A 27,406-nucleotide genomic window follows, 5' to 3' on the forward strand; every position below is an offset into this window, starting at 1 on the left:
TTGTCAAATGCAACAGTTTGCAGGTTTTTCCTGTGTTATATCATTGTGTAATTTTGGATTAGTTTGTTGGGTGAAGCAAGTCATTTAAAGACGTTGGCTGTAGGCAATTGTGTTTACTATTTTCTGACGCTTTAAAGCTGTTCAACAATGAAAAAAAAAAAAAAAGATTGTTTAATGTGAAAGGGGTCGTTGTTAGCGATAAACCCACAGGGAATTATCGTCCCTAAACCTAAAAGAACGTTTTAGCGTCTTTCAGCTCAATGTTTTGGTTTTTACAACCGGCAACTTAGTTCCCTCAAACCCACTTCACACTAGCTGTCCAGCTCCAAACAACCGACAGACACAGCTAGCAGTTAGCTGGTGAACACTCTTCATATCAACTTTCTAAATTGACGACACACCCAGTGGCCACTTTTATCAGGCACATTGTCTCCAGCACCTTGTTGAATGCATGCCTCAAAGAATTCAGGCTGTTCTGGGTCCTACCAAGAATTAGAAAGGTGTACCTAATAAAGTGGCTACTCTGTGTGTGTGTGTGTGTGTGTGTGTGTGTGTGTGTGTGTGTGTGTGTGTGTGTGTGTGTGTGTGTGTCTTGATGTTGTGTGTCTACAGCTTTTAGCCTAAAAACAATGACCAAAAGATTAATAAGTAATGAAAGTAATCACTAGGTGCAGCCCTATTTCACCAGTGACAGTCAGCTGGTAATGTAGCATAAAGAAATGTTGCTGTTGCTGTTTATTTGCAGTTTGGTGGTTAAACTGTTGATCAGAACTCTCAGAATGTCCTGTTATATGATTTTAATGAATACCTGCCAGCCAACCAGAAACATGCATCTCCAAAAATCCTTTCAACCCATATCCTTCCAATCAGTTTACATGTCGTTGTCAAGCGGAGAATTTATGAAAAGAAAATGTTTGATTCCCAACATTTGCATGATTTGGTACGCAGCAGTAGGACACAGCTGGGCTGCTCCTCCCACACTGAGTATTAAGTCCAAATGGCCTCGAGGGGAATGAGGCGGATCATGAGCACTTCCACACGCCTTATTATTATCATACTGTATTAAACTGTGTAATTTGTATGTATTTGTGTGCGTTTGCATAGTGACTTAAGGCCCTTTTTTTGTGCATGTTCATACATCTTGTACATAGAATACTGTAAGTATTTGACTGACACTGTGTGTAAGGTGGTAACCGGACAATACGAACACCACTCTGTCTAACAGTATCACTGTAACTGTAACGTTGCTGTAACATTTGTCGTTAACTAACCTACCTTTACCACTCACGCAAGTTTTTTTGTTTTGTTTTTGTAAGTGTCGTCATTGCACTGGATGCGTCCGAGAGAAAACAACCAGAAAGGAAAACATCTGGGAAAATGAAACAAGCGAAATGAACGGCAGACTGTTAAAAGGCGAGCAGAATGAGAAGAGGGAGGTCTTCTGCTTTTGTTGGGGTTTTTTGTTGTTTTGTTTCCCGGTGCCTTGGCTTTGTGCTCTGTGGTGAAATACACTGCCGTTTGCTGACATGCTGTTTCTTTATTTTCTCAGTGTGGGCGTCTGTGCGTGTGTTTGAGTGTGTATACGGCAAAGCAAGAGGGCAAGACCTTCTGCGCTGGAAAGTGGTTGAAAGATTAGAAGAGAGGAGGGAGAAAGCAGAGGATCAATACAAAAAACGAAATGTTTTGAGTTCATGAAAGAGAGGAAAGATAAATTCAAGTATGTTTTTCTAATGTCCCGGGGCAGTTTTATGAACATGAGAAGCCCTCTTGCAAAGCCAGAAATCAGAGAGTAGATAAGTACTGATGTAAAGCCTGCAGGCTAACCGTATTGGCTTTCATTCCACATAGTGTAATATGATGCTCATCAGCTCGAGCTATCACACCGCTGGGCACAACAGCCAAGCTGAAGTCTGGCAATATCTCTGTTACCCAGCAGAGTCTGACCTTTGCTTTGGCTTTTAATCAGAGGAGCTCTGATACATAACAGACTGCGCGTCTCAAGAGAGAGGGAGGGAGCCCAGAAACAACTAGACCAGAGTGTTGGCGTTGTTTTAGAAATCACTGGTTTAGCATAGATTTACTGACACAGGAAGCGAGTAGAAAGCAATTCAAGGTCTACACACAAACGCAAGCGACAGCGTGTACGGGATCTCTGTAACCAAAAAAAAAAAAAGCAGAAATGACCCTGTGAGTGGGGAGGCACGGACTGGGGGAGGGACGGACAAAGGGAGGAAGAGAGAACACAAGAAAAAAGTAAGAGGATAGAGGGAGGGAGGGAGGGAGGGAGAGAGGTCATGTTTCCTCTGTTGAGCCCACTTCCTGTCCTGATCCCAAAATGGAGAGACTGTAAGAACGACATCCCTCCGCCTGTTTCAGTCTCCCCCTCCCTCTACACCCACCCCCACATACACACACACACACACACACACACACACACACACACACACACACACACAGATCAGAGAAACCCAAACCAGCCTCCCGCGGTATCCTACAAAGGAGATGAGAGTGGAAAAGCAGGGAGCAGAAAAATATATCCCCAGTGGTCTCTGAAACATGAGGAAGCCTTCGTTTGTAGAGGCAGAGAGACCCAGGACATTATGTCCTCAAGTTGCACCGCACCATGTGTGTGTGTGTTATGTGTGGCCTATATAAGTGTGTGAGTGTGTTCAAGTGAAGATATGGTCCTTAACAAAGCAAGGGTAGTTTAACTCAATGTGCTTTCCTGACACATTGATTTTGATTAAAATATTGTATCGTTCATGACGTGATTTAATTCATATTGTAGAGGTTATTGTTACATTTTACTGAAAGCTACTTTTTGTTTAATCCCTTTATTATGTTTTTGTACATCAATTGCACAAAGGTCCCTGTGCTGATGAGGCTTCAACTGCTGATATTGTTTCTGTGTGGAATAAATCAATGTCTTTGGACTTAAAGCTACATTGTTCACACAACTTGAAAACTTGAAAAACAAACACATTGACTTCTTACTAACACACCTGCAACCACCCCAAAAACCACAGGAATCCCCCAGCAGCCACCTTTAAACACACAACGAACCGCCACAAACAACCTTGTATATCATGCCGGGACACTGAACGACCACCGAGCAAAACCCAAATTGGAGCATTGTGGCAATCACTTGGCAACGATCTACCAACTATTACGCAAGACCTCACTGTAATACTAGCCGAAGCCAGTTGCTTAGTCAGCAAGCCCACACACATTTAAATGTAGCGTTTCTGTATTTGAAGTCTGTATCCATATTGTTATCGAGGATTAATAGATGTTAGAGGTATAACTGAAATAAGAAATGCATGTTGGCTAGTCCAGTATACGAAGACTTGAGTGCCACCACACTATACCTTATCTGTATAGCAATGTGTGTGTGAATGTGTGCGTGTGTGAATGTGTGCGTGTGTGTGTACACGCCTGCATGTGAGCGAGTGAATCTGGTCTCATGACTTTGGTTAAGCTGATGTTTCCCCTAAGGCTGTTTTGATTGGACCTACGTCTGAACTCTGATATTTAATAATGAGCCAAAGTACTCCTTCGGTTTCTGGCCCTGAGAGACACACACGCACGCACGCACGCACGCACACGCACACACACACACACACACACACACACACACACACACACACACACACACACACACACACACACACACACACACACACGGTGGGAGCTAACCAAACGTTTGAATCATACAGTGAAGTATAAACAACTAGTGGTTCATTAGCTGATGATTTGGCCCTGACACATCAGTGGACCCGCAGGCCGTCACGTCATTGAACCACTTCTGTTTTAGTTCACACTGACAGTGGAATCAACTTTGTGATGTCTGGCATCTAATCGGCTCTGCAGGATGTGTTTTCTCTTTTGCTGCAGAGCCTCGAGGGCAGATTGCTCGTTAATGAGCACAACAGATAGATGAGGATAAGCACAACTACACATGCACGCTTACATAATCGCAAAACTTTCACTTTATGCCTCTTACAACAATTAAATTGAACTTATGTAAACGATAGATTAAACGGTTAAACCCACTGTTTGCCCATCTCCTCCTCCATACTTTCACGCTTTACAAGAAAAGCACATGTCTCCCTCTGCTGGTGTAACACGAGCAATGCACTTAAATGCACGTTTTATTCTAAAGTGATGCTGCACTCTCTGTCAAACTCAAAAAACAAAGAAAATAATCAATAAATCCTTTACAAAACGCTCTTGTTGTCTGTCTTATATTTGTATCATATATCGTTATTAATCTGATGTCAATTAGATTTGAGACCTGTCTGTGCATTCATACAGCCTGTGAGTGAAATATACAGTGATATATATCCGTATATAATATATATAGATATACTGAGCTCAAACACCGCGTATAGATGACTGTCAACTGTGGGAAACTGTGATCCGCACAGGTTAACTTGTGATACAACACTGTAGGCTATCTCACATCGCTTATGTTTTTTTATTAAAGACTACGGGCATTCATCTTCATCATCAGAACGATATTCTACACTGTGCAGCACACATTGATCCAGATTAGACATGACTGTTAACGCTCATTTTGTTAATGTTATATTATTATGTTATTTTACTGAGTAACCTGCAGTGCTGAAGGTGTGAGAGGTTCAAACCTTTGTTCTGTGTTGTGGGAACATGTGGTCAGAGCAGAAAGTGTCAATCAAACCAACACACAGGCTAAAATATCCCCAGTGTGACAGTGAAGGATGCAGCCTGTTAGCAAAGCTAGCTTACTGCTAGTATCAGTATAAGGCCATTCAGTGCATGAGTTTACAGTTTCACTTTATCTCTCTGTTTTGTTCAAAGTGCTTCAACGTTTGGTAACCTACCTAAACATTTTAACAGTTTTACAGAAAAGCAAAATATTACAAGTGAAATGTTCACTGAGCCAAAGATAAAACTCTTGATGGACATGAAGTTGATATTAAGAGCAAAGTTTACCGCGGCGCCATCTTTACGAGCACGGCACACCGGAAAATCAAGCTACTTACTTACACACACATTAACATATCTTTACAGAAATCTATTTGCTGGTTACTTAAGCTAGCTAGAATGAGGAACACAACGGCATCGCGACGTTATGGTCGTAAGTAACGCCTAAAGCAAAGTAAAGCGCCACCCTGCCCCCTGCTGGCTACAGGGTGGAATGCACATGTCAAGGCATGTCAGTGATGTCACATTGGAACTTTCTTTAGAATGGAACATCATGCAGAATCCCACTACCTCTATAAAGCTGGTCAAATGGTCAGTTCACCTTCAGGCAGAAACCTTTTCACTACCTACAAACCGACTTGGCTAAGAGTTAGAGAAAGATGACGCACTTTTGGAAAAACCTTCTTTTTGGCAAAATGACATCAAGTTCACCTTCATCCAGCTGTTTCACAACAGCCAAAACAGGTGAGATGAACTGAAAACACACACACACACACACACACACACACACACACACACAGTGCTCAGAAGTAACTAACTAAATTGACTCAAGTACTGTAAATAGGACGCTTGTATCTAAATGTTAGGCTACACGTCTACTACACTACAGTTCAGAGAAAAATGTTTTTACTCCTACATTGATGTTGAAAGTATTTTGCAAATTATGATTGTGAAAAAGTGCTATATAATGATCTTGGAACCTTCTCCTGTCCTTTTTCTCTCCACGTCCTGCTTCTCTGTCAGCTGTTTTGGCTGATGAGAAGAACTCTGAGGTGCAAAAGAGCAACATACTGTGCAGCAACACAGGTTGCTACCTCATTCAGGACTTCATTGGTGAAGGTTCCTTTGGAAAAGTAGCCAGATGTTTAGATTTAAACACATCAAAGGAAGTGGCCCTGAAGGTCTTAAAAACGGAGAATAGCTTAGTCAATGAAAGAGAGGTAGGATCATTTCTTTCTCTTTTGGCAATTATCTTTTTTCGACTCATTTTCTTACTTTGATTTTATGAAATGAACTGGTGACACCATGTTGTGTAATTCTTCTTCTTTTCTCCACAGATAACGATGCTCAAAGCAGTGGCCGCTCTTGACCCAGTCAAGACCAACGTGGCCAAGTTCCTTGAGAAGTTTGAAGTCAGAGGACAAACCTGTCTGGCCTTTGAGATGCTAGACCGGAGTCTTCTTCAACTGTTCATTGACAGACGCGGCAAGCCACTGTCTCTCAGTGAGATACGGCCGATTGCACAGCAGGTAAAGGCTCTGATACCTGTTAACAAGTACTGGCAATATGCTCAGTCAGAATAGGAAGAAGTTAGATATTTAAAACATTTAAACAGCATGATGCCTGTGCTCACACATACTGTGCTCATAAACGTGTCTCTTCCGCACAATCGTCCACATTCCCTCCTCTGTCTCTGCAGTTGCTGACGGCCTTAGACGCCCTAAAAGGCATCGGTGTGGTTCACTCAGACCTGAAGTCGGAAAACATAATGCTGGCCAATCGCCCTGGTGAGCCCTTCAGGGTGAAATTAATAGACTTCGGCTTGTCGTTCTTCACCTCCGAGAATGTAGATGAGTGTTTAGTCCAACCTCTGGGTTACAGGTAGGTTCGATCTACAGAGCTCCTCTTTGAACGTGTCTGCAGTTGTGTGTGTTTAAGATCAAACATGATCTATCAGAGGTTGCGTCGTGCTGCGTTTGTGTTTAACAGCTCTTGTGATTCTTGTGCGCAAAAAAACACACAGGGCCCCCGAAGTCACCCTGGGTCTCCCCGTCTCCGAGGCCATAGACATGTGGGGTCTCGGCTGCATGCTCCTGTGGATGTACCTCGCCAACCACCCGTTTGCGATACATTGCAAGTACCAGTCTGTAAGTAGCCAAATGTATCTGGATTTAAATGTTACATACTATCCCAGACACGTGTGATGCAGGATGTCGGCTGATGCGATTCTTTATATCCACTCTCCAGATGAGAGAAATTGTTGCCACACTGGGCCAGCCAGCTGACCACATGCTCGCTGGTGGTGGTTACTACACCTACGACTACTTTAAGGTGAAGCAGGACCGTGGCAGCCCAACATGGCGCCTGAAGGTATGTTAACCCGTTGTCTACCAGATCAGACTACAGCTCTTTGAAATGGTTAGCGCACTGAGGAAGAAGTATCTGACTCATGTATTTGGTTCCTGCAGACCCAGAGAGAGTACCAGTGTGAAACCGGCATTGAGTCTCCAATAAGAAAGAGGTCTTTTGAAAGCCTGGATGACCGGTAACGGTAATAACAGTAAGTGCTCCATTTCATGAGGAAATGATTCATTAAATACAAATTTGCTGTGTTGCTAAGAGGAAGCAGATTAACAGAATACTTTGTTTCAAATCCAGCTCGACACAGAGGTGCAGGAATCCAGTGAGCTGGAGGACCAGAGAGCATTCGTGGGACTCCTGAGATCCCTTCTCCAGATGGAGCCTGAGAAGAGGATCACTCCGGAGAAGGCTCTCCAGGAGCCCTTCATCACAATGGCCCATCTGGCAGACGATCTGGACACCAGCTTGTAGTAAGTCACTGTGTCCGGTAGCGGCGTGGTTGGATAGATTTGCACTCTGATGGACTGACTCACCCATTGATTGTCCTCTGTTATTCAGTGTGAACGAGTGCTTCAATAGAATGCTGGCCGGCCCAACCGAGGAATCAGAAACGGAACCTCCTGCTGATGACGAGGCTCCAGCCCCACCATGTTCATATGGCGCACGCTCACCTGCAGCTTACTCCTGTGATGATATTATAAATCATCAAAAAAGTGACGGGTCACCTGATGAAGGTCCGCTTGTCAAAGTTACGAAGAGCTGGCTAAGGAGAATATGCAAGTTCTTTGGCAGGACAAGGACAATATTTGAAAAGATATTAATTTAATATATCTCTTTGTTTGCACAAATATATATATATATATATATATATATATATATATATATATATATATATATATCTTTAAATGTGTTTAACAAAATAAAAAATAAACACAACCCTTGCAGGTATTTCAAGAATTCTCTTCTTAATGTAGCATTTTCCAAAAATCGATTGCAGCCTCAATGGCAACTTCAGATATGTATAGATAAATATCTATATCTAGCCCTTAAAACTGCAAAAAATATTTTACAGAAATAAGCAAGAATTATTTCTAATAAAACCATATAGGTACAGTTGGCTCCACAGTGGAGTCCATAACCTGAGATGGTGCTGTCAGTACTCACTCCATGTTTACCCAGGTGGGGTTAGATTCAGAATTTGCCCAGTGCCGTCCTAGCTTATTCATTTCAAACGCTATGTTCTATATTTCCATATTTGGAAGAGCTAGTCCCCCACTATCTCTTGAGGCGAAGAGTTTGTTCATACTAATTCTAGGCTTTTTGTCATTCCATTAAAACTTAGATGATTATATTGTTTGAAGATTCCCTCGGGAATGGTTACTGCTATCATCATAGAGGTGTAATTAAATTGTGGAGCTACCACCATCTTAATGATAATATTTTTTCACCCATTAAGTAAGATTTATAAATTTCCATTTCTCTAAATTTAACATTAAAAGGGACCATATTAATAGAAATTGTTTTTGATATCTGAACACTCAGATTCAGATTTTTGCCACTTTATTTTATAGCCTGATATTTTTTTAAAGGATTCAATTGGAGATGGGACATTAGGAATGGACATCAAAGGGTCCTTGATCAGTAATAACACGCTGGAAGTGCTTATTGATCCTGCATTTTTTCATAAACCATGACCTCAATCTTTTGTAAACTTTATCAGCGTTAGTCAACCAAACAAATGACCTGGCAGAATATAAGAGTATTGTCCAGTTTATTTTTGAAACCACTAACAGCTTTTTTTCACCTTTTAACCTTTTGTTGTTTAAAATTAGAGGAACTTGGAAGCCGATAGAAAAAAAATGAATAAATATATAGAATAGCAGATTCTTTAAAAACAAGTCCAGTATAGACACAATACAAGTGGAATGCTTGGTCATCAACTCAACTGTACGAAGAAAAATAAAATACAACAAAACAGGCAAACATTTTGAATCATATTTGGGTTTTTATTTATTTATTTGTTTAATTTATTTATATTTGTTTCACATATTTATTTATATTACTGTTACATTGTTACAGGGGATGAGGGGAGTAACAACATAAAACACCCGGAGAAAGAGAGACACGGGCAACCGATGACTTAACCCTTTACATACTGTTCATATTTAGTGCCATAACTATAATTATCAATATTAATTCAACATGTACCACTTAGAACACAAAACATGACATAATAAAATGCTTATTATAAACTAGTCACTGCATTCAAAGCGGTGGTAGGAAACGTCACGTGTGTGGAACTTGCACTCATTTCCCACATGTGCAGCAGGTCGTCCCCGTCATGCAGTCCTTTGCAGGACAGAAGTTGCATCTCCTCCTCTTCTGTCCCCTTGGGTTGGCTTCTTGATCAGGGCCAGGCTCAGACTGCTGCACTGCCCCTTACCGATGCTGCTGTGCGGGGAAGCTGTTGTCGCTTTTGCATGTAAAAGGAGTCACAAGGGCCTTTCCGAGCTCCTCCAAAAAAGAACCTCCTCCGGTTCCTCTTGCTTGCCGTCCAGGTAGGGTTCAGCTCGCTCCATATGACGAAAGGCAATGGAGGTCGACACGTCAATGCTATTGAGGAATATCACGAGAGGCCAGCGGGCGGTTCTCCTCTTGCAGCTGTATGGGCCTGTTACTTTGTCACGGTTGTCCGCTCCTCCTTTGTCGGCATTGTTGTCAAGGATGACGGCTGGTTTTCTGTCTTCACCTCCGCAGCCTTGTGTAATCTGCTCATAAGGATGACATTCTCCTTCTTCTTTTGCATGTATGAGACAACTGTGGCGTCCTGAGTGAAAGCAAACGTAGAAGAAAAGACCTCTCTCTCCCCCTTGTTGTAATCAGAGCGGGTGGTCGCTCAGGTTTGTCCCGCCTCACAGTGCCAACCATTGTGATTTTCTTCTTCAGGAGCGCCTGGCCAAGCTCACGAGAGGTGAAGAAGTTGTCACACGTCACATCGTGTCCTCTTAGCCCGTCGGTCATCTCTAACACAACATGCATGCCTTGTTTTCTCTCTGGGGCTCCGCCAGCTGGCTTCCCAGTGTATACTTGCATATTCCAAGCATAACTGGAATGTGCATCACAGGCAACCCATAACTCCATTCCATATTTTCCGGTCTTGCTTGGCATGTACTGGCGGAAAGGACAGCGACCTACAAAAAACCATTTATCTTTTTGTTCTATCTATCTTCTGGTTTATAGAATTTTTGTCCTGGGCTGTGTTTTTCTGAGGAAACAATTTCCCTTTTATGTATGGAAGTGCATAACAAATAAATAAATAAATAAATAAAGAAAATCTGATCTGAATCTGACCATTTAATGTCACAGCCAATAACATGTATACTGAAGCAGAAATGAATTAGTCCAACAATAAAAGACCATTCTTAGCTCTGAATGGAACCAGTCTTTCATCCACTGTGACCTCAGGGTCAGGGTTGAACACGAGAGGCAGCCGTTCCACCCACTTGTCCCAGACATCCCTGATTGCTGCCAGTTTGTCCGTGACATGCCGCGCAGGTCTTGTCTCACGATTGTCAAATCTGAGCACCACCGACATGGTACGGAACATTTCCAGGGACAAGGTGGCTCGAAATATTGGTCTTCACGTCTCAGCGGTCCACAGACTAGACGCAGCCTCTCCTCGGGACCTGAACACACCAGCCAGTATTAGAAGCCCCATGTAGGCATGTAGGTCTGTCACATTCACGGTCTTCCATTCTTGACCATAACGATTAATCCCCTCCATGTTTTGTCATTGCAATGGCAATCTTTTCAATGGCTGGAGGGAGGAAGAGCTGGAACGTTGACAAAATGTCAGATGCATGGGACATGGCCAGTCTTGTGGGTCCTGGAGTCATTTGAATGACATGTTCCACTGCCATCCCGCCTGCAACTTGATGTGGAAGTGAAGACCAACAGATAGCACTGTTTTTAGACATAAACGTCTGCCTTGCTGCCTGCTCCTCTCCATCAGAGTCATCTTCATCAGAAGGGCTGAAATCAGCAGTGACGTGCGGTGAGGTTCGTGTCTGGTGAGGCACTGACTGACACTACATAAGTCAGATTTACAAATATATGAACCCAATAGAGAAGCTTACATCACCATTCAATTGGCAGCTTGCACGTTGACTACTGGTTGTTTTTCATATTTCATATCAGCATTATTTACACACACATAGGTAAAGTACATATTTGATTCCACCACGAGCGTTTCAGAAGCGGAACCGCGAAAATCGTGAGATTCCGCGATAATCTGTGTAACAACCCCGGATGTATAAAGAGAACAACAAACACATAAAAGGTTACTTTACCTGTCAGACGTTGAATTGCTGTTGATTTGTTCATATTTCCCTGTTTTTTTAGACATTTTTAAGTTTAGATATTGAATCTTACATGTTTGCGGTCAAAGCAAAACATAAGAAGAAGAAGAGAAGTGTAGAAGAAGAGCAACGACAGAACAAGCATAAACCCGACCCGTGGGCTCTCTCACGCCCCCTTCAGTGAGGCAGAGGTACTGTTTGCCCCTCTGTGCTTTTTCACTGCGGTTTAATGTCAGATCAGCAACACTAAATATGTTCTACACAGACGTGAAATACATTACCTATTCTATGTAAAGAAAGGACATATCATAAAAGAGTCTACAAATATTACAGTGGTGACAAACAATGAGAAAGCAAAAGACTTTTGCTCAACCCAGTTAGTGAGGGAATCACAATCTGAGGTGAGGCTCACGTGTCTCCTCTCTGTTTGAACAGGACATGCGCTAATTCAGCGATTTTGATTAAAAAATGCTTGAAATGATTGGAATCATACAGAAATTACATACATTGCACAGATCAGTAGAGACATATTATTTTTATTTAATTTTATTATTATTTGTTTTTTACTTTTCATGATGGCAGGTGAGGCTCCCCTGACCACACGTCCCTGGTAATCAGAGCTTTCTTCCACGTTGTCTTCCTGCTCTGACACATCTTCCAAATCACTACAACCTCCTCATCTTGGAGGAACAGATCAAGGGCCTGTTGAACACTAAATCTTGCTGCCATGATGTCAGTCACTGAAATGGCAGCTCAGGTACCTTTATAATGTTATGTACCCCCCTTTCATATTCTATGACAATGGTAAATGGACTGTACTTGTAAAGCGCTTTTCTAGTCTTTCTGAGACTAGCGCTTTCGCACTACATGACATCATTCACACCCATTCATACACTGATGGCAGGGTCCACCATGCAAGGTACCACCTGCCCATCAGGACTCTAACTAACATTCACACACATTCACACACCGTAGGCATAGCTACGGGAGAAATTTCAGGGTTAAGTGTCTTGCACAAGGACACATCAACATGCGGTGAGATTTGGTGAATCAGGGGCGTACTTCTCCTGCTTCCTGGTCTTGTCTTGGATCTCTTCTTGGACCTTGTCAAGGTCAGTTCGGAGGCCCTGACTGACCTCCTCAGCCTGGAGCTTAGTGACCAGCTCCTGGTTGGTTGAGGCCTGTTTTTCTTTCAGGTCTTTCTCAGAAGCGTAGTCCTCCACGATGCGTTGCCGTTTTTCTGTGGCTTGGGATGCACAAAAATTCATGGAACTTTCCACATGTGTTTCAGGTTATTACAATTAATATTTGATATGGGTTTTGGCTTTTGCTGTCAGAAAATGCCTTGATAGTGTAAAAATATTCAAAAAAGCAGCCCCTGCGCTACGTTTCACCTACATTAAAGAAATTTGGTAGGCACATGTATCACATTTTTTGCTGCAATACTTTAATGAACTCGTCCTAGGTAATTTCTCAGATCCACTTCAAATTTGGTGAGTACATTCTAAAGTCCTTTGTGATTACAAGTTATCAAAAGCTTTACGTTTGATGGAATGGTGTAGCCGTGGCGTGGCAGCAAATGTACATGAGTCCCCATTAAACAACAAGCTGATGTAACTCCACTGGACTTACTCAAATCTGTTCAAAACTTGCCATGCTTGATAACAGTCATGGCCTGAGTATAACAACAAGCTCATTTTAATTCATAGTCAAAAGCGCCAACTAATGGCAAAAGGAAATCTGCATTTTTGTAGGAAATGGCATCCAAATTACATGACATGTACATGATATGGTTTACACTTGATATAGAGCAACATAATGCAAGTCATCGCTGCTTGCAGCTTTAATTATTATTCTTTTTCTCTACAATGAAGCGCCTTTTTGTCCAACAATAAAGTCAATAAAATGTTTGTCGCTTTCTTCTCTTCTTTCAAGAAACGAGTAAAGACCAAAAAAAACTTCTCTTCCAGTTTTTTTTAATTTACAAACTAACAACACTTGATTTATTAATTCTCTGGCACACCCAAAGCATCAGTTCAATTCACTCATTCACAAAAAAGTACAAAAGTTTCATCATTCATTCTACTGCAGACCAGTGGAAAAAACCTTCATCCAGTAGTTACAGGGAGACACTTCACATAGCTCAAACAACGCCAACAGTCAGGAGTGGTGAAACACATTGCATTTCTGTTGAAAATATCTATAAATGTAAATGAAATTGGCAAATGAAGTAGTTGCCATTGTTGCATTATCGCCTGCACACACTCATGATCAATCTGATTTTCCCAGAACTCGCCCACGTTTTAACAGAGCCAATGATATTCGACTATTGCGCTTCATGTACTGCTTTTAGTGAGAAAGGAGGTTCAGTACATTCTTCAGTCAGTGTAGCTACATTCGGACACGCATATCAAATACATAAAAACAAACAGCAGAGCAAATATTGTGGAGTCTTTGGCACTTCCTACAGAGGAGCTCGGAGAAGCACAGCAGCAACATAACTGTTTAACTGGTGCAAAGGATAGCAGAGATTTCTTCTACGACGTGAAGCCTTGTAACAGCAACACAAGCGTTGTCTTTTATAAAAACCTGTAGTCCAGTGTCTGCGTTACCTACAGTGCTGTGACAAAGTTTGTGCACCTCGCATATGGTTTGTGGTGCTGTTTAATCTGGACTCCAGAACTATTAATAGGTGAACATCACCTTCCACAGTATGCTCGTGTGAACCAAACCGAAATGCATTTGATACAAAAATTCTGAAGGAGTTACAAGTTAAGATGTAGTTTAAAAACATTGTTTATTATTAATATAAATAAAGTACGCAGCTTTAGTGGAGGAGTGTACTTTCTAATTTAATCTTAAAACCGTTTCCTGATCAACAGCTGCAGAAAAATAAAAAGGAATCTATAAAACAACTCAAGCCATATAAAAACTTTTTCACAGCACTGTACCAAAAAACTGTGCGGGCTTTACAAAAGCAATAAAAGGGGCACTTTCTGTACATCAGTGTGTGTACAGAGTATAATGTGCAGGGTCGTGTTATTGCTATTTGGCATTGGGGGGTAGATAGTAGGGGTGAAACAGTCTCTCGTGGGAGCAGATGTGCAGAGCAGCGTGTGTGTGCATCAGTAAGCGTGGAAAGCGTGAGGTGAAGTAGCCGACGAAGCCTTCGGGCAGCTCGCCGAGAGTCTCCTGCACCTCCGGTGGCAACTCGTGGTAGTGATGCTTCTGTAACACGTCAACATACACGTGTCAAAGTGTGACTACTTGTGTCAAATAAATAGAAGAGTTCCAGTAATATATACTATGGATACTGACCTTATTCCTCATGGCTCTCAGCAGATCTCTGACCGAGTTCCCTTTATATGTCCTGAACCGCCTCAAGTCTGCAACGTACACAGGGAGATTACAGACCACTTGATGGCTTTGTCATCCTGCACAGGTGCAAACAGCGCAGTAATGCCATGCGATGCGAGTACCTGTCTGCAGCGGCACAGAGATATGCATCCTCCAGTTGGTTCGAACCACTGCTCTCCCTGCAGTCTCCAGTTTGACCACGATCGGACTGTCTGCCGGTTCCTTCTCTATTCGGTCACTCACGTCCTACGTACCAACGCACACAAACACACTCAGACCCCGTTTGCACATTTTTTGCTCTTTGTTTATCAGAAAATCAAAAAAACATATACATCAAATAGGAATTTTTAAACCAGAAAGTAATGACAAGTAGTCTTTAAAAAAAGCCTCCTGTGGACAGGTGTTGTAAATGAGCACTAAACACAGTGAATGTTAATGCTACTTTAACTTGTCCATATCAAATACATGTTACTAATCAAGAGAGGCAGCTGGCACAGCTTGATTTGTGTCTCCATGGCCAACCGATTTAACACACCTGGAAAAAGAGCAGCTGCTTCTCGGGGCTCCAGAAGAACGGATGTTTGAGCACACAGGCGGTGGAGGGCCGCGACTCGGCCTCGGCACTGATCATTCGCTCAATCAGATCCTGTGCTATGACGTCATCTGATTTGAGGGACAGACAGTTTTCAGGGTTTCATGAATTTGTTCGCAAGAAAATCCCTGAGCACTGAGGATATTTGGAAAGAAGTTGGATTGTTGAGGTGTGATTTGAAAAGGGTGGTGCAAGGCTGGAATTTACTGAACTAGCTTTAATTGTGGAGCAAACCATGAACTGAAGCCAGTGAAGACGTAATGCACAAAGACCGCTCTCACCGTGTATATCCTCCATAAAATGCGAGAGGGAATATTCTCCTGACAGGATGTTGACCTGCCGTCTTAATGAATCCCCAAAGGGGTGCTGCCCCCTGCTGACCACGAAGTAGAACACACAGCCTGCCGAGAAGACGTCCACCGCTGCCGTCTGTGCAGAGAAGAGGAGCAACACCGGATCAGAAAACAAACACAATTTGTCCGTAAAAGTACAAACAAAATACTCGTCTCTACCTCAGAGTTCCTCAATCTTGGGGACCAGTCAGTTTTGGTTTTTATATGTATTTTTAGGACAGAAAAAATATATTTTTTTATAGAAAATAAAACAATTTTTAAATGGCATTTTGTCTATGCTCTTGGAAATAAAATACCAAAGTATGTCTCATTCAAATTGGCATCACAACTTCAAATGCTGTGACTTTAAATCTGGATCACAGACCCTCAAGCTACTTCTGAATTTTTTCTGTGACCCTTTTAGAGTGTTCAAAGAATGATATATTACATATGTAACACATGTGGGCATGTTACCGGTTTGTTGCCCGGAGTATCCCGCAGTACTTCAGGAGCTATCCACCCTTCCGTTCCTGGTATTCCTGACCGCAAAGAGAAGCTGCAACAACCGTCTGGGATCTTCTTACAGAGTCCAAAGTCAGAGATGAGAGCTCGGACCCGACCCAGCGCACTGGGACCAGAGAGGAGGATGTTTCTAGGCTTCAGGTCACGATGGACTAAAGCGAGAGACGATGGAGAGCGAAGAAGAAAGAGGAAGACGGGAAATAGAGAAAAACATTTTAGTTGAGCAGCACTGGTTTCTGGGGGAAATAATTTAGAAACAAACAAAGATAAAATATGGTGTGAATATGTGTACATGTATAGTCTATATGTGTGTGAATCTCAGACCTATGTTGAGTGAGTGGAGGTGTGAGAGGCCACACATGGTCTGTCCCAGCAGAGTTATAGGACTCAGCTCAGGAAAGCAAGAGGGATCCTCCACGTACTGCAGAGAACAGAGACACACAACAAACACGTGGTATTGTGTTATTAAAACCTGTGAACACCCACACAGCTGCTTTTAGTTACTCTGACTGATTAGACTTCTAATCATGTTGAAGGTGGAGCGAAGCTTTGATGGGGATTGACGTCCCAAATCTCCATCGATCAATAAGAATGATAAAGGTGTAATTGGTTCCCATCTAACAGGTTCTTGTATGATTGCGTGGTCCTGTGCTGCAAAAAGAAGATATTAAAAAAAACAACTTGCTCACACTAAATAGAGCCCCAAGACTGGCTCTTCACTGCTCTTTCAAACTGTGGCAAGGATGCACCGCAGTCTGTCATGGTTTCTAATATTTGCCAGCAATGCAATCATGGCGGTAAACCAGACTTCTTCGCAGAACAACTTGTACAGACAGGTCTAACACATAATCATCTAGAAAAGTCCCCATGGGCCATCTTCTACTTCCTTGCCAAAAACAAATCAATTGAAAAACTCATTTAAAGAGCCTCCATTCAGTGGAACTCATTACTTATGTTAAACAAATCAGAAAAAATATCTATAAAAAAACCCACTGAAACTAATAAGGGGGGGGGCACACAAGAGGGATAACACCACCTGCTATGATGTTTTGTTTGATGAATTGTTCAAGGTAATGGATATTACTTTATTATTTTGTGTTTGTATGTTATCAGTGTTTCTTTTTACTTAATGTTTAACACAGAAAAATTTGAAACCGCTGTTGTGGATCCGAAAGAGAATAAAAAGGCAACGAAGCTAACAGGAGACTCAGGAAGATGTCAATCACTTACAGTCTAGTCACGCCCACACAGTCCTGAGGAGAGGTCTTATTTACCAGATTAACTGAAAACACCTGTGTGGCTGCTCAGAGCCTTTAACAGGTGTCGTTTTAAAATGACATTCAATGACGCTCATGACAAACTCCTTGATAACAATAACAGGAAGTCAACTGACGCTACGGTGCTGACCTGTTGCAGGGTGGCAGCGCATAGCTCGATGGCGATGTACGTGAAGAGGCGGTCTCTCTCTGTGCAGAAGTACCGGATGACGTTCGGGTGGGTGTCCGACTCTCGGAGGAGCTGCACCTCGCGCTCTGCTACCTCGAAACACTTCGGCAGTATTCGCTTCACCGCTACGTGCCGTCCATCGAAATTACCCCTAAAGTCCCCCAAAACAGAGGGCCACGACACATTATGCACAGCACTGTAATCTGTGTATATGTTTTGTTAGTACCATTTTCCAGAGTATACCGCACCATAAATATTGAGTTTGATTTTCACAATGGAGACATGTTGACATGTCAAACAAGGAACAAACATGAAATCCATTTAGCTGCTTCAGGGTCCTGGTGTTGTGCATGCTGACTCACTGTCACACTGTCACGACTTAACAGGACAAGTGAATAGTGCATGAGTCATCATTAATGCTATTTGTAACACATGTGCTTTTCCTGCTGTGACAAGTCAAAGGCCTATTGCTAAAGCCACACTTTGTTTGAGATCACAGGGACCATTTCATCACCTTTATATATATCTATATATAGATATATATCTATATATATCTATATATATATCTATATATATATATATATAGATATATATATGCTGTATATTACACAAAGACTATTTAACATACTCTTTGCGGGAAGTATGCTGATTCAAGCAGGGATTATTAGAATTACTAATACTCATAGAAAAGTTTCTTCCACCTGTTCTGCACTACCTGCGCTGTGTTAAAACGTAAATACTGTACCTGAAGACAAACGTTCCCGCTGTGCCGTGTCCGAGCACCTCAGACGGCGTGAAGGAGATTTTACCCACCTGCACCTCATCGCTGTTTCCTTCTGAAAGACGCAGGAAGGAAGAATGAAGCAGCAAGATATTAATTCCATCTTAGTGGTGAGGGACATAAGGATATAAAACAATTTTGACGTTAAAACGTTACCTGCTGTGGGTTTGTGTCCGGCGGCGACATTTTTATCGACATCTGAGGAGCCGCTGCTTTGAGTGTGAGGACTGGGTGGAGGGTCAGCAGGCGGAGTATCTGGATACAGAAAAGTGAAGATTAGCAGTATGATTGAGTCTTTTTTTTCTCTACCCAATTTAACCACGGTGTGAATAATATATTCAAGATTTCTAGGCTTTGAGAAAACCTGCTGCTTCAACACTATTCATTTTAAAAATCCTTCATTTGCAATGCAAAGGAGAATGTTCACCATTGAACTGGACCCACAGGTCACTAAATACAGGGAATAAAGCATAATAGGGGAACTTTTCTTATAAGGTACTTACCACTGGAGAGGTTTGTGTCAGTGGAAAGGGTTGCGTCTGAAGAGACCGAGGTCACCGTCTGCATGTTTGTCTGCATGCGCTGGAGACGAGACTCAAAAGCCTCCTCCAGCTGCTGTTGAGCTTTCAGCTGATGAGCTGCACGCTGCAGAAACACGCACCGATACAGAGCACAGTAAACGCTGTTAGAAGAGAGCAGTTTGAGAGATCCGCGTTGAACGGGAGCTCTCCTTTGAGAGAGAGATTTGTAAGATTTGCAGCACTGTCAATAAAAACCCAGCAAATAACATTCAGCCCAAAGGTTGAGAGAAAGAACAGACAGAAGACAGAAGACATAAGCTAATTAAAGCATGAATTTACAAATATTGACATGATAGCATTCAGCGTCTTATATGAAGACAGAGTTTCATAGTCTAAGAATAGTGCATCCGTGCACAAGATTTGGTTTAAACATAACATGTATTGTGGAATGTATTTTTCATTTCAGGTTTTCATTTTTCTCCCCTTATTTCTGTTAATAATAAGTCAAGTATATAACACAAGAGACATCACATAGAGCTTTGTCGTATTATTACAGTGAGAAAACCAGTTTATGATGGTTCCTCAACAGACAAAACGAGGTTGCCTTTCTGTCTTTTAGACAAACAACATTCATTGACACTAAAACACATTCTCTGAATCCTTCAAGCCTAACAAATGTGTTGAATGCATTTCCTTGTTTACATCAATGTTTAATAGCCATCGTTCTTCTTCTTCTTCCCTGCTTTTCTAGTGCATTGCTGCACATTTTGTCGTGTTTCCACCACATACTCTCAACCTGATCAGTGGAATAGTGTTAAACCATTTGCAGGACTGTCTATTTATCACTCATTTGTGCACACGCATGCATGTGCATCCTTGTAAGCGTGCACGAGATGAACAAAACTCCACCGGATACCTCCATTGTCCTGCTTGTACCGTCACTACTGCTTGATATCGGTGCAGTTTGCCACCTTTTGTTCATATCTTTGAGAATAAAACTGCATCTTAAACACACAAGCGTCACTAGGGACATTTCTAGCTTTTTAATTTGGCTGTGTGAATGCACATGGCATACATTTTGCAAGGGCGTGTGTTTTGTTTTTAATTTTGGAATTTCAGCCTCAGCTCCTATAATTAACTGCGTAGCCTGTACAGATCCTTATTTTAGTATACAATAAAAAAAATTTTTAAAAAAATCCTGAAAAAGGTTATTTTGGTAGTTATGATCAGGACTGAAGTTGGTTTAAAAAGATTTGTCTCAGTGAAAGTGGGAAACATTATCTATAAATAATTCTAGGGCAGTTTTTTGACGTGTCTCCTGAGGACATCAGAGACACTTTTTTTAAACGTTTAAAACACAGGCGTCTTAACACCAGACAGACACAAACTCACAACGGGGTACGTGAGCGCGAAGGCCAGCCATCCTCCCAGCAGCAGCGTCAGAACAGCCAGAGTCAGACGGTCCTGAGTCATATAGACGGGCAGCACAGCGGCCGGCTTCTGGCCCTGTCCTGTCGACCCCCCATCAACCCCTCCTCTGTCAGCATTAGCGTCGCTGTGGCTACCAGCAACCGCCTGGAACTGAAGGACACAATAAGACAAGCGGGATTAGAAACAATGGAAATATAATAATGGGTTTCCAATGAGTAAGCAGTTTGATGATAAAGGACCATTTAGTAGTTTATCCCATAATTTCTTCGGTCTCCGACTGCTGTGATAGACAGTAACAACATGAAGGAAGAGGGTTACTGTCTGATATCATTGCTGGGATCTCAGCTGTAGACACAGCGGTGGTTTGGAGCGGTGACTCACGTTGCGCTGATGGTAGTAGGAGGCAGGCGAGGCAGAGGAGGCGGAAGGTCGAGGGGGGATGACCGCCTCACCAGAACGCTGCAGGCCGACTGGGAAATCCCTCAGCATGGTGGTGTGAGCCACTGGAGGGAGCTCGTGATGACCTAAAAACATTCAGAGATGAAGCCTTCAAAGCCGCCTGAGTGTCTGCGTTTGTGGTCACTTTCCTTTCTCTCCTCAATAAATCAAAGAGAGATATTTCACTTTAGAGGGAACCTTTCTTCTTTAGCCAGAGTTACTGCTTTCATGCTGAACACAAAGGGAGAACACTTAAAATGATTGTGATGTTCGCTTGTTTCATCTCAAGACTTGAATTAACTGAAGATATGTTGCTGAATGCAATGAAAACTTAATTTGCTTCTTTTTTTTTATCTCTCCCAAACAGAAGTCTAAACAAGCTGACACTCAGCTATGCTGCTGGAGGGAATGTGGATAAACCAGGCTTGTCATGCTCATGTTTTCTGGTCTTGTCCCCTATATTCAGACATTCTGGAAGGAAGTAGCAACAACCACCTCAAAACCCTGGACATCTCCCTGATGATACCTGAAGATGATTCCTACCTCCTAAAGAGGAGCTTGTTGGCAACAAGTAAAAAAACATGATATGGGCTTTAGGAAAACTATCCAACTGCTGGCCTCTTTGTCAGTACATCTTAAAACAGAGGACAGTGTGTTTATTGAGCCAATGAGGCATCTTCTTCTTATTATATTGTATGTATATTATTGTATGTACTGTGTGCAATATTTTATTTTGAATTAGGTACATTTGCCCTGTTTTACCGATCATCCCACTACCTCATTTATTTGTTTGCCTTTTGGTTTCTTATTTGCTTTTTGCTTAAAGTCCTCATTCCTTAATTCATGTATGTTTTTTGTGCTTTGTGTATCATCCATATTTACAAAATCAATACCTAGTTTTCTATATATTTTAGACAAAACATCAGACTGATCCGCTTTTCTGTCTCTGGATTAAATCACCGTCCAGTTTCAACAGTCAAAGTTAAAAGACCAGAACTGAGCACATATATTTCATATCTTTTTACAATAATTATATACAACATAACTCTGTAACTTATTCAGTTTTTATCATCTTAAAAATGTTTAGGTTTAGTCCATATATCGTCAGTCCACTGCCCTTTGGCATTAGTAAACACAGATTTTCTAAAAAAACAACAACAACAAATTAAGCTTTTTGTTATTATATATATTATAAATGTATATGTTTTACAAGAAAATATTTTACAAGTAAATACAGAACCATGATAATGACTCTGTGGTTTGGAAACACGTTTCACAGAATACACATATTCATAGTTTGTTATGGCTGAAAGGAACCAGGAGACGTAGTATTACATAGAATTGTTTAGTTAGAACAGCCACCCAGCTGTCAAAAAGTTGTCATTGCTATTGGATGACGTGTGTGTGTGTGTGTGTGTGTGTGTGTGTGTGTGTGTGTGTGTGTGTGTGTGTGTGTGTGATTACCTATTAGCAGCCAGTGGTTTTTCCGGCTGTATGTGCTTCCTGCTGGATAGCGCACATCAGTGAACGGAGTGATCTCACACTCCCCTCGCTCACTGACCGTCACTCCGGTCGTCACTGGACCCTCGATTCGAGCCAAGGTCAGTCCCCGAGGCTGTCACAGCAACAAGGAGCACAAACCGGTCACATGTATCAGGTCAGGTGTGTCCAACACACACAAAGAGATTTAAATATCTAAACTCACCACTAAGGAGACTCCATGGTGGACGAGGGAAGTGGAGGCGTAGAGGTGGGAGTCCAATTTTCCTACATAGAGAGTGGGTCTTAATGAGAAAACAAAGTCAGGTTATTCTCTCAGCCAATTATTGATTTATTATTTAGTGGGATACCTCTAAAATGTATAAAATGATTTTGAATCAAATGGAATGAACCGATATGAAGAAATAACTGATTGGATCTTGGGATTGCCACATTAATAATGAATTGAAAAGATGATGAAACGGACTAGTTTATTTATTATACTATTGCCACAGGAAGTACTTTCTAGTTTCTTATTGTCTGGCCTTGTCATTTAAAACATATTACCACACACCTGAAACTTAGTTCCGGCCAACAGTTTAACAAAGTTTTTAACACAGCAGTTTTTAGTCTGCAGTAAGTGGATGAGTGAGTGTGATATCTAATACAGCCTGAATAGAGAAAACAACAGAGTCAGCAGTTCTTGGTCTCTTGTCCGTTAAATTTGTATGTCAAGACGCCTTATTTAACTTAACTTCAATTTAAAGTAAAGTTGTCGGAGCAAGTGTTGGCCGAGAGCCTTCTAGTTACCGCTCTGATAAATCAGCTAATAAGCTCTTTTTTGAATGCATGTATTCATAACTTCTCTTACACGAGTTGTGCTTGTGCGCTGGCTTGCTCCTTCACAAACTGATAGCTCCACTTCAACGTGGAGTGTGCGTCCTCCTGTTCGTTGGCGGAGGAGAAGGTGAGGAAGCGTAGCGTTTCCATGGCCAGCGACAGGTGAGGGGCGTGTCTCAGTGAGTCGCCAGAGTACAGGTAGACCCCTACGACGGGCGACCCATAGTTCTGACTCCACAAGACGTCACCTGGAAGACAAAAAAAACAGCACAACACTCACAAGTCTTACGAGGAAGAAGAGGTGGAAGTAGAGAAGCATGAATATTCACCACAGTAAAAACCACACACCTCCCCCTACCTGTCTCTCTGTCAACGGTCACAACGAGACCATCGCCACTCGACACAAGATGGGCCATCTCTGGAAGTGCAACAGGCAGTACAGGTCAGTTCAGGACAAGCTGGAATGTCATATCTTTGAGTTGCTTCAAGAGACTTCACACGTTATTGCAGGTTTCAAATGAACAAAGTCTGGTTGTGTGCAACAGTGCAAACGAAGGCAACAGTGCTGACAAAGCAAACTATGTTAACCCTGAGGGGGGGGGGGAAACCGGAGGTCGGGTGCTACTCTGTCTCCACGACGCCGTTGGTTGGGACGCCGTTATCAGCTGTAACCGCCGTGTGAGCTCAGTGCAGAGTGGCGGCCATGAGATACCTAGTGGGGCACGCTCCCATGCACTAAAAGCCACGGACGGCCAGCAGACAAAGAACAGAGAAGCTCGGATTACAACTCAAACAGAGGGAGAGCGACTTCATTCTCTGCTCTGAATCCTGTATGGAAAATCTTTAAAGTCAAGTAGATGCTTGACTTTAAAGAATAAAACAATACTTAGTATTGACTGAAATATTGGATTTAATGACGTGAAGAGACTTCATACCGTAATCCTCCTCAAACCTCTTCTAGACATACCGGTACCCAAATACATGTTTGGGTAAGTTTGCTTATTACAAAGCAGGTTCTGTGTTATCAGCTCATATTGACAATTGAAGTAACAAAGCCAAGTAAGCCTCCAGAACTGAATGTGTGTGCAGGGATGTGTGTGTGTGTGTGTGTGTGTGTGTGTGTGTGTGTGTGTGTGTGTGTGTGTGTGTGTGTGTGTGTGTGTGTGTGTGAGTGAGGCGTACTGTAGTCCTGTTTGTCATCGTAAGGTGGAGCAGAGTAATCATTGTACGTAGCGTTCCACCGCAGCTCCTGTGTCTTGGTGTCAAACATGGTGACCATGTATTCTGTGGAGAATAAACGGGAATACAGGAAGCGTGACAATACTGTTCATCAACAGAGTGAAAGACGTCTATTCTGCACCGAGCGCTGCACTCTGGTCACTGAAAGTTGAAAAATGTTTAACTTTGGGTACAACGCTGCGCTTGTCACCGTTACTTTTTACCCACAGTGGAGGAGGGGTGGGACAAATAGACGACCACACAAAGTGTGTTTTATTAGGAGTATGTTGTGGTCTTATTGTGGAAGTTATGCTACTGTTTTTTTCATTGTTTTACTGTGGACTTTATTGTGTCCTGACGTCTGTAGCACTGGACCAAACTAACTTTGTTCTTATATTTGGAAGACACACTCAAAAAAAGGAGGATAAACAGCTTCCAAAGCACTGTGTTGTTGTGAACTGAGTAGGCCTCCTGTGTTTACTATTGTGAAGACCCATGCCACTGGTCTATTACTTTGTCAATGTATTCTCCTTTAATATCTGCGTGCCTGCATCGTTCTTCTCTATGTGGACATGAATACATGGTTTAACTGTGTGCGTGTTAGTGAGCATGACATACCAGTGCGTCCAATGTAGAGCAGAGGAGTGTTTGGACAGATGGACTCGGAGGAGGAGGTGGTTAAACTGGTTTGCTTCTCCCCCGTCTCAGGATCCACCACAAACCACACATCCTGCTTTTTACCTTCATGTGCACAAAAACACACACACACACACACACACACAGACAAATATTAACAAACAGCATTGAAGTATGTCAAATATGTACATGTCTCTCACAAACACACAACGTCTCACCTGTGTAGAGGATACCGTCAGAGCTCCTGCAGGGAGCCGACTGAACCAGCTCTGGGATGGTGAAGGGCAGTTTCTGTGGGTACATCCAAACAATGGGGGGGGGGGGGGGGGTGTCATACGGTGAAAATTGACACACACACAAACACATACACACACGCACACACACACTGCATTGTTTACCATCAGGCCTTCCTTGTGTTTGCCGCCCAGCACATACAAACTGCCATCATTGGGGTCTGGAAGAAAACCCGGCCTACAAAAAAAGAACATTCATACAGCAGTCCAGTGATTATTTGAAATATATCTAAATTAATTTTACCTCTTTCAGCACCAATACTTTATCCAGTACCTTTCAAATACCTTTGTTTGAGTCAAAACATTTTGTCTAAAAAGCTGCAGCTGTACAAGTATGAATACAATAATGTAAAATTTAGATTTAAACAAGGAATTATCTAATTCAAGAATAAGTACACAAGACTACAAATCCGCCTACTGTTGTTACATGACAGCATTCAATACTTTGCTAATCACAAAAAACACACTCAGTCCTATATTTGTATGAGTACTTGCATGTATTTGTGTGTTACTCACTCTGTGAGGTAGACAGGTACTTGAATAATGGGGTCTGAAAGAAATCAAAGAAAGATTTGATGAGAAATATATCAGAATAGAATTAGAAATGAATGAAACAGTATTGACGTCTATGTGCATTGAACCTTCTCTGAGGCTCCACTTGATGTCTCCTGACTGTTTGGAGACAGCATGCAGACTACCGTCCATTGTGGAGACGAACAGGAGGGATTCTGGGAGGGTGACAGATCTGACCCCTCCAACCTGATGGGCCCGCCAGGAAGAGAGAGAGAGAGAGAGAGAGAGAGAGAGAGACACTTTAAGCCAGGTGTGGTGTCATGTATCTGAGATTTCAGCATAGCTGGACTACAGTTTGTGTGTGGACGTCTGTGGACGTGTGGATGTGTCAGTGGGTCGACAGTCCAGCTCTGCTCTCATAATTCTACTGTGTTCTTCATTTAGCAGGATATCCTTATCCTTATCCCCCCCCTCCTCCTCCTCCTCCCAATACTTATACTGAGAACTTGTGTGTGTTCACCACTCCCATATTTACCCACCAACGGGTGGCATCTGGCAACGCACAACTGAACAACACTGAGTGGTACGAGCACACCATTGCAAACTCTTAAGTCAAGAAGACGAGCACAAAGACGCATGCACACACGCGCGCAAACACGCAAACACACACACACACACACACACACACACACACACACACACACACACACACACACACACAGAGGCAGTATTAACTTTCTTCAAGCAACTTGCACTCAACGTCCTATCATCATATCACGACAACTTTACTCGAGCCTGAAATAGACACAGAAGCGCAGTGGGATGCCAGTTGCGGTCCGTGCTGCGCATAAATAGCAAGACCCAATCAGTATTAACAACAACAACAACAACAACAACAACAACAACAACAACAACAGGAAGACCCACACACAGTTTAACGCTACAAACGTTATACCTGAAACAGCTTGCCTTCCCAGGACAGCAGGAGGAGAGACAGCAGCAGGCGTCCCAGAGCCCCCATGACCCCCAACACTCTTTGTTTCATGGCTCTGAACAAACGGAGCTCTGAAGCTATTGAACTAACAACAGAGGTCGAACTCTCTCTCCATTTCCAGCGCGAGCGTGCATCTGTCACAAAGTTAGTCCGCACCGGCCGTTTAACATCGCAAAAAAAGCCGCGCGCGTAGTCCCCAAACACGGTGAAAGCTAAGCGTAGCAGTGCCGCTTTAAATCCATAATAACAGCAACGTAGCCGATTGACATATTTTATTTCCGTGTTGGGACGGAACCGGTGACGTAGGGGCAGAACTGTCAAGCAACGAGGAGGGCGGGGTCCAACCCCCACTTTGCGAGTGCCAGGAGGCTCGGCCAATAGGAGGAGAGGTTTGGAACAGAAGGGGGAGGGGCTGTGGAAAAGGCTGGAACACGTGGAAACAGACAGCTGGACAGTTGTGAACGCAACAACAGCGACTTTTTGTGCAATAGAAAGTAGTGGAGGGCGTGATTGTTTGTCGTTCACTCTGTCTATACACTCCCTACAGCACTGGTGGATTGCAGCTAAGTACGTTTACTCAAATACTGTGCTTAAGTACAAATTTGAGG

The 27,406-nt window shown here is 42.5% G+C and overlaps 1 protein-coding gene and 1 pseudogene across 1 annotated transcript; both read right to left on the minus strand.

Moving 5' to 3' along the window:
- Positions 1 to 9,366: 9,366 nt before the first annotated feature.
- LOC137885219 (piggyBac transposable element-derived protein 4-like) lies at positions 9,367 to 11,467 on the minus strand (annotated as a pseudogene).
- A 1,897-nt stretch (positions 11,468 to 13,364) lies between these two features.
- ern2 (endoplasmic reticulum to nucleus signaling 2) lies at positions 13,365 to 27,090 on the minus strand. The gene is made up of 24 exons (XM_068727329.1): positions 26,760 to 27,090; positions 25,933 to 26,050; positions 25,808 to 25,841; positions 25,397 to 25,469; positions 25,217 to 25,289; positions 24,981 to 25,103; positions 24,327 to 24,428; positions 23,503 to 23,562; positions 23,176 to 23,392; positions 22,531 to 22,609; positions 22,290 to 22,440; positions 20,769 to 20,911; positions 20,349 to 20,537; positions 18,939 to 19,080; positions 18,592 to 18,690; positions 18,400 to 18,490; positions 17,616 to 17,805; positions 16,533 to 16,629; positions 16,161 to 16,360; positions 15,636 to 15,783; positions 15,298 to 15,425; positions 14,885 to 15,008; positions 14,724 to 14,791; positions 13,365 to 14,633 (listed from the first exon to the last, which is right to left on the minus strand). Exons 1-24 carry the CDS (start codon positions 26,847 to 26,849, stop codon positions 14,451 to 14,453), a joined length of 2,922 nt encoding a protein of 973 aa, XP_068583430.1. The 5' UTR covers positions 26,850 to 27,090; the 3' UTR covers positions 13,365 to 14,450.
- Between the last annotated feature and the right edge of the window lie 316 nt (positions 27,091 to 27,406).

This window comes from Cebidichthys violaceus, unplaced genomic scaffold, assembly GCF_023349555.1.
Source record: "Cebidichthys violaceus isolate CVI_PGR_0920_01 unplaced genomic scaffold, fCebVio1.0.p SCAF_4, whole genome shotgun sequence".
Classification (NCBI taxonomy): Eukaryota; Metazoa; Chordata; class Actinopteri; order Perciformes; family Stichaeidae; genus Cebidichthys; species Cebidichthys violaceus.